General features: G+C 36.0%; 1 protein-coding gene across 1 annotated transcript in view; it reads right to left on the reverse strand.

Moving 5' to 3' along the window:
- Nucleotides 1–886: 886 nt before the first annotated feature.
- Nucleotides 887–12,746, reverse strand: part of nord — a 62,569-nt gene continuing 50,709 nt past the window's right edge. The window contains exons 4-5 of the mRNA XM_065227928.1: nucleotides 2,324–2,467; nucleotides 887–2,256 (exon numbers count right to left, since the gene is read on the reverse strand). Of these exons, the coding sequence (XP_065084000.1) occupies nucleotides 1,920–2,256; nucleotides 2,324–2,467 (481 nt within the window). The 3' untranslated portion in view covers nucleotides 887–1,919. The remainder of the gene's footprint in view (nucleotides 2,257–2,323; nucleotides 2,468–12,746) is intronic.

Genomic DNA, 12,746 nt, shown 5'->3' on the forward strand with positions numbered 1-12,746 from the left:
GATACATCTAGCTGGGAGTCCCACCCTGGGACCTTAGCCATAGAGGTCGAAAAAAAAAATGTTATGATTGTGTGTAGCTCCTCCTTTGCCTTTTCGATCAACAAGGATCAACCTTACCACGTTTTTTTTGAAGAAATTTTCAATTGAAGGCAATTGAGAAACATAGGGAGTGTTGAAATCTTTGATAAAAAATTCTTGCCAATGAAACGATGCAAAGTCAATTCAAAACACTGCATATTTTTCAAATGGGAAAAATGAATGATCCTCTTTCTCATTTTTCAGTTGGTATAATCAGTTTGACAGATCGATGTCCATCTATACCACTTGAAATCACTGAAATGGGGTCGATTTTTGATGATCGAGTTCCACATATGTTATGTGGTTATTGCCTTGTTTGGAAACATTTTTTTTTTCACCCAAAAGAAGCACCCTAAGTTGAGTACGGAAAGCGACAATCCCTGGTGCCCTGATATTGACGCCGCTGAGCGTGTCACCTTACCGCTTTTCTTACACCGCTGAGCGTGTTTACAGCTCAGCCGTTGATTGGCTGGACTTGTTGCCGACGAGGGATTCTTTTCAACTCTGTTTTTCAGCATTTATCTGCATCTTTCCCTGGGTGGCCTACACCTTGTTGAAATACAATGCCACGTACTTATTAGTTAATAACTGTTTACTCAGGAATCGAACCAATTTGCGGTTTCCGACATTGTTCCCACAACTTGACAGGGTGGGTACATTTTCTTAACTCATAATTCACCACTCAGACTATCAAAAAGACGAAGGCAGATTCTTCCATAAAACAATTGCCGGACACAGATGGAAGCTGGATTGACTAGACATACATGCACTGACTACGGAATGAATTCAAATAAACACGTCACATCAATCAATCGGATAATACTCATGTGTATTTGCATTTTAAATATACGTTACAAACGATGGATAATGGTACAAATACTTACGACTGAAGATAAAGTTACATTAGTAGAAAATATCATCGAATAAATATTCTTCCAAAGAATAAAAGTAATCGCGCTCATAAAACCAATCAATGGTACAAGCTTGGATGCTATCCACAAACACGTAGCACACATCTACCATATAAGTTGTCCTTACATCCTAGAAGTACGAGTTTTCAACTTGTGTGAGTTGTTCTTAATTGATAGAAAGTCGTTCTTAAGTCCTACTATACAGATTAGTAACAATGTTTGCCATTTGCCACTCTCGGCTTGGCTTGCTCCTACAAAGTAATATTCATATACGAGTTTATACGATCCGTTTATGTGTGTATGTGAGTGTGTGTGTGTGTTTGTATGGCTGACTCTTATTCTTACTTGCTACTACAATGCGAGAACCGCTCAAGCACTTGAAAGCTATATCCTTCCGGTGTGTCATAAATTTTACAACGTTTTTTTTTATTCTCGCAAATCTTCCAACTTTCGCCTAGTTGCTAACTTGTCACAAGTGGCTGCCGTCGCATCCCTAATTTATTAATGCAATACAATTTTTATTTCACTTTCTCCCAGCCCCGGCCGCACCGCCGGGCTCGCCGTCGTCTATGCACGATAACCGAGCTGGTTTCCCATGTATAGTAGGGAAATAAATCTCACAAGTGTCTGGAGTCTTCCTTGTCTTTACTGTCGTATTCTTTTTTTTTTCGTCTTCCAACATAGAACAAAAATTTAACTGCCAATAAACGCCGTTCATGAGTAGTATGTGATTGCACATGTGCGTAAATACAATGCAAGAATAACGAGAAAGCTACATAAATCAGGACTTCCTCCCCTGCTGGGGTCCCGACGAAGAACGCGAGGATGGGTTTATCAGGTTTGATCCAGTGCCAAATCAATTAGGGAGGATTTATATGCGTCTTTCTTTTCCCAAAAAAAAAACCAATCTTACATTGTAATGCAGTAACTCTACTTATTGTCCCTCTTCAATCGGTTGTTCCTCCTCTCGATCAGTTGCTGTTGCTTGTGCAGACCGGATTTTAGCATATTGATACTGCTGTTGCCCCGTGGTGGATGCTGGTGCTTTTTGATGATCGAAACACTTCGTAGTCGCTGCTGTTGCTGATTGATGATACCGGCGGCGGTGGAATCACCATCCCGGCAGTATGGATGCGTTTTTATCCGCGCCGATCGGTAGGGCAGGCTTCGCCCGTTTCCGAGACTAGCCGTTACGAAGATCAGATAGTAGTGCGCCGGTGCCAGGTTGCTGATGGACATCGATTTCGGCATGAGGTCGGTGTGATTTCTGCAGGGAAGTTGCGATCGTGTGAAGTGATAATTTTGCGTAGGTTTTGTTCGATAAGGTTACTTACATTTGATCGGAGAAGATGCAGTGCATCTGCTGCAACTGGGGATGGGAGTAGATATCTCGGCTTTCCAACTCGCAGTAGGATGGCATTTTGATGTTGCTGTAGTACTGATGCTTTGTGTGTTGCTTGAAGATGTAGGTGCAATATCTGAAACAAGATGTAGAAAACGGATTGTTTTGAGATTTACCAGATTTTTTTGGCAAGATGTGTGAGATTTCAACCAAATCGCTTTTCTTCTAAAGTCGCAAAATTGAATGAAATTGGATTAGCACATACGTATATTGCTGGATCATTTACAACGAACAAAATAATACAAATCATCGTAAAATTACAAATTTTGTAAGATAGAGTTTGGCTCTACATTTTTGTAATGAACTTAAGGTAGACATATTTTGGGAGGTTTAGACCCTTCGGCGTGGATAATTATCAACATTCCCTCATCTGTTTTCAATAAAAAGTACTTTAACTATTTGTTTGTATTACTGCTGCGTGAAGTTAACGATTTACATAGATGATGATGCTAATGTCAAATAACAGACTAAAGTGGTAATTTTTATACGATAGATGAGGAGATGAAAGTATAGAGTTGATAGTTCCGTTAGAGTACGGTAGTGTGAAAATTGTATTTAGAGAGTAGAAAGCGAGCAAGGACAACTTTTTAGGAAGGTACAAGATCAAACCAATTTGAACCTTCCTAAAAAGTTGTCCTATCTCGCTTTCTACTCTCTAAATACAATTTTCACACTGCCGTACTCTAACGGAACTATCAACTCTATACTTTCATCTCCTCATCTATCGTATAAAAATTACCACTTTAGTCTGTTATTTGAAATTAGCATCTTCAACTAATTAAAAAATAGCACGAAAATGTCACATCAAATTTTAATGACGTCCGTGACAAAGTTGTAAGAAAAAAAAATATTTCTTTTGAAAATATACGAGCTAAATTTTTCAATGTAATTTTGAGTAGAAAATTAAAAAAGTCGTCAAAAGTTAAATAAAAAAAATATTTTGTTCAAAAAATTTTAAGCTTCTCAATTTAAATATTCAAAATCTTGGACACTTAAAAATTAACAAAATCGAAAAACAACAACCTTTTGGACATAACTCAAATCCCCTCATCCATTAATGTATGAGTTAGGTAAGGGAGAGCGCGTTTGATTAGTATTATCGCATAAATTACCATTCGCTCAATTTCAACTTCTGTTCATTTTCACACTGCCGTACTCTAGCGGAACTATCAATCTATCCTCTTCAGAAATTTCACTGGTTAATACATCAGGCATAACATTTGATAATGGTACAAAAGCATTTGTAAATCAACTTTCTAAGGCCCTTCATACGCGAACCAAAGCACGCCCATGCAAACCAACAACATCATCGGATAGGGGCAACTATCACCTTTCCAAAAGTGGTATTGGTTTGCGTGGGCGTTCTTTGGTTCGCGTGTAAAGGCCTGGAACTGCTGAAATGGTACATTGTATGCGGAAATAGTGTGTTTGAGCATTTCTAGACCAAATTATAGAAAAACAATGAATTTTTCGCTTGACCTGCTCCAATTTGCATGAAACTTTGCACCAGTGTTGGGAAAATATCAAACAATCAAAACTCACCAATGCCCAAGATCACGCTTGATTTTCGTAGAAAAAAAAATCAACAAGCAAACAACTGCAGTTGATTTTGCATTTATATCGCAGCTGGGAATATCAAGCTAACAAAACTCACCAGCAGCCAATCTCAACAAACTGGGGTGAGATTGAGTTTCATGATTTTTTGCTTTACACCCGAACGCAACTGAAACTTCCATAACGGCTGGCAGAAGTCACTTCGTGTCTGCCATCGGTGAAGAGTAAAGGAATCATTTTTGTGTCGAGTCAACTCTCAGCTTGATTTTTGCACGTTGTGAATAGTCTCACAATATTTAAGGAGCTTGTAAAATAATATCAAGCATGCTATGTTATTCCAATGCCAGGCATGATATTGAGAGCTTATGAGAGCGGAAAATATCGTTTGATTGATGATTTTGCCAACACTGCTTTGCACAATTGTTTGCTATTGGCAATCATACACAATTTTACTAAAATTTAGCCATTTTTTGTGAATGTTTTTATTAGTAGAGGCTCAATCGAATAAACTTTACCGAGCCAAATTATCTTTTGCGTTATACATTATTAATGTCTTAAATCTAAAATTAAAATCTTAAGTTAAAGGAATTGAACCGAGTACTCACGGTTGTCTCGAGCTCAGTAGAGATTTACAGTTTCGGGGATTGGGAGAGGGAGAAGGACGTTTGTAATATGATTTACGATGCAAATATTTCATTATTCCTTAAAAATAAACTTATACCTATTCAACTTGATATCAGCAGTGTAATTCTATTATTATTACAAAACAAATATTTAAAAAAAAAACACACACACACAAAATACAAACTAAACACAAGGTTAATTAATCTTACAATCTACGGTTAATACCCAAGTAACAATTCAGTAACCATTTGGCATCCACTCTGATTTATGATGGTTTTATAACGGCAACGAACAATCCATTTAGTATAAATACAGCATTTCAAAGTGTAAAACATTCCTGCTTAGTAATTTAGCTTTTTGCTGTTTTAAAAACCTTTCATAGTCTGGCAAGAACGTCAATAACTACCTCGTAAAAAAATTTAAATAAATAAATTTAAAATAGTTCTCAATCCCTTCTTAAAACTGCTCTGTAATTCAACCATAAACGTCATTTGCAATTGTTTATTAATGTCTTGATAAAATTCTTTATGAACGTGTTCTATCATTATAAAAGAAACCATAAAACCATTAGGTTTTGCATTTGAGCAAAAAGCATTTATTGTTGCGTTTTAGGCTTTTTAAAGTGCATCATAAACTCCCCAATTACTCTGTTTACAAATTGAGCTTAAAAATGGTTCCTCATAGTTAAAAAAAAAGCCGAATTTATGACAAGAAAATCTCGAAGGATAGACGAAGAAGGATGTAAAATTCAAGTGGAATTCAGAAAAAATTACTTACTTAGAAGAACTTGCACACCAACGACTGACCATCTGGCGGAGAAGAGTAAACTAAGCGGGGTCTTAAAAAAATTGTCGAAAGTTAAAACATACCAGCCTTCTCCAGATCTTGCGAAATATCAACCGACAGCAAACCACTGAAACTGTTAGTAAGCGAAGATTAGCTGGTTTCCGATCCATAGCAGCGATCTTATTCGGCGAAAGAATCAACTTTTCAAAAATTTCATTCAAGCGTACATCCCTGCATCGTTGGATGGTGCACTTCTGTAACCATCCGGAAGGGCATCTTTTTCGGGAACGATTTCGCTTCCAGCTGTTCGAAATGCGAAATGTTGTAAAACAGCATCGCAAATTATCTGAGTAACTGCTCCCAATCCATCGGGAGAAAACCGCCTGGAAGAATCCTGGATCCCCCAGCGCAACTATCGAAAGATAAACAAACTTTGACGTGGTTCTCAATGCGTTCGTCATACAACCTTTTGCAGTAAATCAATCTTGAAGAGCTTTGAGAATACACCCTTCAGAACCTTCTCCAGGGTGGGCCAACTAGACATATTCTAGTATTAATGAAGTTTTGGTAGATGCATTAATGACAAAATAACCTTGACCACAGTTTTATGAATGTTGTTTTATAGTTGCTTTGTAGTATTTCATAAAACTTAAAATGTTAGTTGGGTATTCTTCAAAAAAATATATATGAGTTTCATAAACTCACCGAACCATAAACCGAACTGGAACATTAGGTTGTCTACTTCGAGCCCGAAGGGAATCATACAGCTCAGATCTGACTCCACGATGCTCAGCACAAGACCAAATGATGTGATCTGCGTCCTGGTAACCTTGTCCACATTCACAGAAATTGCTGTCCCCCAGCCCAACACGGATCAAGTGAGCGTTTAACGAATAGTGATTGGACATGAGGCGAGACATCACACGAATGAAGTCTCTACCCACCTCCAACCCTTTGAACCAAGGAATCAAATATAGCCATCGTCCCAAACACCCTTCACTCCATTTATGTTGCCAGCTGGCTAGTGATCGTTGACGATAAATAAAGAAAAAATCGTTGTAGGCGATTTGTCAATCGTAAATATCGCCTTGCATAGCGCCCACCTTAGCAAGCGAGTCCGCTTTCTCATTGCCCGGAATCGAGCAATGAGATGGGACCCAAGCAAAGGTGATGATAAAAGATCTTAAAGATAAAGCACTTAGAAGTTCTTGTATTTCATGCGTAATGCACGAGGAGTGCTTTACCGGCCTCATGGAGCGAATAACAATTTAGCCATTTTGAATCATACATTGTTTTCAAAATTGGTGTCTTTGACATTTAAAAATAAAATTGTAGCACAAAAGCATTACTTTTAATCGAAATGACGTCGGAAACAAAGTGTTAAACAATCTCGATATTCTATAACTTGATATTTTCTATAACACGATGGATTCAGCCATCCCTTTATTTTTCCATGAATCGAACTTTCCTTAAGTCGAAATTTCCGTACTCTTCAAGTCGATGCCTCTTTTGGTCAGTGTTCTATGCTGTGTCATTTTGATTCTATAAATACATAATCATAATTGTCAAGGCAGAGATTCTGTGATTTGGGTATTAAAATCAAAACGACTTTGAACTGGATTCCTATCCAGCAGAAATATTGCGGCAAATGACCAAATCGTATGATATCTTAAACCAGAACATTTTCAAGAATTTACAGTCCTTTTGTGTATTTTTTTTTTATATTGCAGGGTGGCACCTGAATATAGATTTCAATATACAGTTTTTTTTTCAGTTTTCCTGGTAATTAATTCAAAAAAATTCCGTTTTCCTGAATCTTGTTTAAAGGGAAGTTCACTGATTCGAAAAAAAAAATAGTTCTGATTTTTCAATAAACATTGGTTAAAGATTTCAAAAATCTAAAAAAAATCAAATCTTTTCTATTTTTTTTAAAGAAAATTCACGAACAGAAACATTTTTCGTGTGTCATAAAGTCATGGCACAACAAGCCACAAAACATCAAACTTTCGGTTAAGTTAAGATAGAAAAAATAGATTTACATGTAAATTTTCCTAAAAATCTTGTAAAAAACTGATTTTTTTGGATTCCTGAATTTTTTTCCTCAATTTGTTTAGAAAAATAAAAACGTGTCGATTTGTTTTTTCGTGCGGTAAACTTCCCCATTGACACAAAAATTGAAAATATGTTATGAGATTATTGAATTGCTTCGATCAATATGAAATATGTTTACGTTTCCGATCGAATTTCTTTTTATTATTAGAAATAATAATCGTTTTACCTAACCAAAAGAAAACAATCCCAATTTGGGTAGAAGCATTTTTACATAGGACTACGTCTTTAATTTCTATACTGGGGGTAACATTTAAAAAAAAAAAAAAAAATTCAGACATGTATCGAAAAATCCCCAACACGGACGCAACGATAGAGCGCAACTCGAACAAATGACACATTGCTCATGCTCACATGAGCGAGCTCAATGATCACTTGATCGCACGCCATTACACCAATGGAAGGGAGGAGAAAAGCAACGATAGTAAAAACGCTTGCCAAATGGTTTTCTCCATCCTTTGTTTTCGAGCAACGGACGGATAAGCGTCGGACACGACGTATGAGTACACGCATCGCACCAATACGAAGTGAGTGATTTGTATCATTTTTTTTTCACAAACCTGAAAAAAATTAATGAATAAACAATAAAATTTCTGAAAACTTGATTTTTTATATTGGAGGTTACGAAAATCTTTGTCAGGGAATTTGTTTTCTTTAATTCAACAATATTAGAAAATGCATTACATTTTTATGAATTCGTAGTTGTAAAATGTAATGCTCGATGTTTCATTTTCTCAATTTCTTCTAATCAAATCCAATTTCAACCTTATCTAATCATTTGACAGATTAAAAGGATATTGAATTTGCTAGCTGTTGCTCGAAGCTACATACCTAAATGTACCCAACATTTTTTTTTTTTTGAAAACTTTGGGATGTTTTTATCTGTATTTCTCTATTTGCAATCGTGTTCATATGTTTTATCAACTTTATTGTATTTTATCACAACACATAACTTTTATTTGGATGTTTAGTAGAATTGCATAGAATATTCATTAGTTCTGATATTACGCTAGTCAAATGTCAAAATATCCAGTTGACTGTTCTATTCACAAACTGTAATCAATCAGCTTGTGGGTTGTTAAAAGAGCGTTGTTTACCAATTCGACAAATTAAAAAAAATAATCATAGTGCCTATCACCATGTGATATGGTTAATTAAACAATTACAATAAAAAACTAACATTCCTTCTAACGAGCAATCAGAAATTAGAACATCTGAGCATTAGAAGTCCGTTCAAAATTTACGAAGATAATAAAATAAAAAGTGAAAAATTGGGATTTGGTTTGGTGCTCGTATCTACTCAAAAGGAAGAGAGAATTATTTACGGATATTAATAAATATAAACCAGAGTTTAACATGTATTCCACATATTTGAAAAATCTGAAAAATCTGTATATTTAAAAAAAAAATCTGCAGTCTGTATATACAGACATCTGTATCAAAATGATGAGAAAAATCTATATCATTACAGATAAATCTGTATATGTGACATCATTGAGACGACAACGAAAGCACCCACATCGACCGGAGGAAAGGCTTCCAGCAATATGAAGCATGACAAGGCCGCCGTCATCCGGTCGGCATCGACTTGCACTGGTGTGGCCACCATTTGAAAAACAAGCGGTCCTTTTCAGGGCCACCAATTCAAAAACGGAAAGAGTTAAGAACTAAATTATCAGCATATTTGTTCCGTCCACTAGCGGTCTTACGTCAAGCTTCCGTTCGTGCCCCTAGGCACCTAGACCGTTCTACTTTTTTTTCCTTGATTTGTTTTCCGTCGATCTTGTTTTCCGCACTGAGTACCAATGCTACCGACACCAGGGAGACAGCTGGACCCTACCATCGATCCATCAACTCATGGACCGGGTACCAACGGCTTTACTTCCCTTCCGAAGGAAGGCGTTATCAGAGCTGCCTCAGAAAATCCCGGCGGCGCCAAATGGGATTGAACCCACACCACTGACACCGCTAATATAAACATTTTAAAATCTGATAAGTTATTCAAACGATTCTAAAAATAGAGGTTTCATAAAATTTTTAAACCACTGCAATGTATTAAGTCCCGTTAAATTTGGATGATTCTGTATAAATGTATTTATACAGATTTTTAAATAAATTTGCATTAGCATTACGAATAGTTTTATTATATAACTAAAATGAAAGTCTGAAAGTGGAATTTATATTGTTCCTGGGTCCCAGATCATGAAACTTTTTGTTTTTCTAAATTTACATGGAAATATTTACAGGATATCTTCGTCTTTTTTCAGAGTTCCATTTGAATCATCTAAGAATTCCATCATACTTCATTTCTGGATTCCCCTAAAATAATCATGATAATATCCAAACGTTTTCAGTAACATTCTAAGAGTCTCTTGTTATGTCTTATAAATCACTCTCCGATTCCACAACTCCCTCAAACTAGCAATAATTTCCAAGAATTTGCATAATTTTGTTTTCATTTTTCTCTATGAAATTCCATTAGAATATTCTTAATAATTTCCTTGGCACACTCTTCAGAATGACCACCACACTATTCTCAGACTTATCCGATAATTCCCTTTCAGCTGCTTTGTAGGTAAGGTCAGAATTGTTTTTAAAATCATTTTCAGTATTTGCTAAGTACTAAAATACTTTGCCAAAATGGCATTGAAAGTCTCCCAGAAATTGCCAGATGTTCTTTTGGCATAATTCTGATTAAATTTCTTAAAATTTTATAAAAATGAATCTTCATAGAAACATTTAACAGAATTCAATTGAAATTATTCTCACTATTGGTATCAGCATACTCCTTAAGTTTCATCATAAGCACTTTCTTTGAATTCTCTTCCGAATTCTATTTCCATTCTTCACAAAATCTCCATGCAATTGTCATCCGAGTTTTTAAAAGACAACTGACACTGTCTTCAACCAGAGGTTGCACAGACTGAAAACTTAACACTAGAAAACTGACAACACACACAGTAGACCAATAGGGAAATTTTCAGGTTGCGAAAAGTTTCACTGGCTGGAGCGGGAATCGCACCCTCACTTCGTGGCACTCACAATACGCCTGAAAGACGGGTGACACCGCACGACCACGAAGCTTACAAAGACGGATGGAACTCTACTCAGAATTAACTTGAAATTCTCCTTTGGTTTCGCAAAGAATTTGCCTCACACTTCACTGTAAACTATTTTCAACATTACCTTAAAATTCTGAAATTCTAGGGCAATTCAGAATTCTAAAAAAATTCAGACTGCTGTAACTCAATATTCACAGGTACTTTAAAAATGCTAAAAATTATCTGATGCCTTTCAAATTTTCCTTATTAATTATCCTCAAAAATCTCACAAACATGATTCAAAGTCCTGGTTGTTGTCTAAATTCAAAGGCCTTACTAATTTTCCAATTGTTTTCAATTCTGACAGTTGTAGATTTCTCTAAATTAAACGTTGATGGTCTTTATTAATTAAAGAAGCAGTTTTTATTTTTTGATTAGAGTGTAAATCAATTGCAATGATATTTTTAAAGCAACATGCAAATCTGGGAAAATCTGGAACATATTTTAAAAATCTGGAAATATACGTGATCTGTCTGTGTATCTGGCTGGATGACCGAAAATCTAGAAAATCCAGATAAATCTGGAATACCGGCCACACTGCTGACAGTAGAGCACTCAGTAAGTAGCTCAGTCAGCGTTGCCAGATATACCGATTTCCAAACTAGATACCGATATACAGATAAGGTGCCTCAGAATACCGATTTTTGATGTGCTATACCGATATATACCGATTTTTTAAATAATCAAAAACAAAATTTTTGTGTGAGACTTGTATCTTTTTGAATATCTAAATTTTTTGAGCCTTTAAAATTCTAAAAAAATCATCTTCAAACTCAGGCAATTGCCGAAAACTTCAGCAATGTTCCGAGGGGCTCATACAAATTAAAGAAACGTAAGGGAAGTTACACGAACATCAGAACATTTTATGGGATGTTCCGTGCTTATTGATGGCAGTGTCGAAATTTTTAAAAAAATAGAAAAATCGGGAAGTTCAGGGAACTTCAATGCTGATATTACAATAAATTTAAGAAAATCGTGAGAGTGCTTAAAAAATTTCGTAATCTTCAAGAAAGTCTAGAAACCTTCAAAGTTGATTAGAGATATTCCGGTAGTCTCATCTTAATCAGGGAAGTTTCAAGTATTTCAAAGATGATCAGAGTACTCCAAAACAGCCCGAGGAAATATGGAATATTCCTCAGTACATGTCAGGAATGTTCCGAAAATTTCAAGGGCATTGCGGGGTCTTCAGGGATGTTTTATGACCATTTGGAAAATTTTCTTGATCATTAGAGCATCCCCCAAAAAGCTCTTTCTTCCGGAATTATGTCCTTGTTTCTTTCGACGCTTTCGCTCTGGCTTCCGACTTTCTCCAGATTTTTTTTCCAATATAACTTAGGAAATTTCTGCCAGCGTCTCCAAGAAGTTTGGTCCGTCTTCTCCATGAAGTTCAATTAAACTTCTCCCAGAAATTTCTTTCGTCTAGTTCTGGAATTTCGTCCAGTTGTTTTTTTTTTTGACTTTTTTGGAAAGTTTTTCCGAGCTTCTTCTGGCTTCCTCTGGAAATGGCTACTTCTGAAATTTATTTCCGGTTTCCGAAACTTTTCTGCCTTCCTTTGAATGTGAAATCCGATTTTTTTCTGAGTTTATTTAAATTTTCGCCAGAAGTTTCTCAATTTATGCCTTGGAAGTTCCGCGGATGTTTTTCCCACTTCTCTCACAACCTACCTCAAATTTCCTCCAGGAGAGCTTCATTCTCTGGCTCTTGTTTTCAGCTTCCTCCAGAAGCTAATTCAAACATTCCCCAGAGTTTTCTTCCGGAATTCCGATCATAGTTCAAAAGTTAAAATTTTCGCTTTCAAAAACGCCAAAAATATAAAATTAATTAAAATAGTAAATACCGATAAATACCTATTTTTTAAAACCTTTGTTACCGATAAGCTTTAAAACATTCTGGCAACGCTGAGCTCAGTCAGCACGTTAATTCTTCCGTGATGGTACCCAATCCTTGTTTTGAATGAGCGTACATTTTCTATAGAGATTTTCTCGTCCGGTTGTACCTATTGGTGCGATATGTGAGAACGTGTTAGTGAAAATTCGAGGAGAATACATAACAAATCGCTGTCAAACTCATTTTGAAATATCTAATAAATATCTTTCAAATTGCGATGTGGACGGCCCTCAAGGCCTCATCTGCTTTCACAATTAAATTTCCGTGTTCCTCAAAGGATGTTGCGGCAATCA

Source organism: Ochlerotatus camptorhynchus, unplaced genomic scaffold (genome assembly GCF_037179485.1).
Source record: "Ochlerotatus camptorhynchus isolate MF236.1 unplaced genomic scaffold, CSIRO-AGI_Acam_v1.1 ptg000277l, whole genome shotgun sequence".
Taxonomy (NCBI): Eukaryota; Metazoa; Arthropoda; class Insecta; order Diptera; family Culicidae; genus Ochlerotatus; species Ochlerotatus camptorhynchus.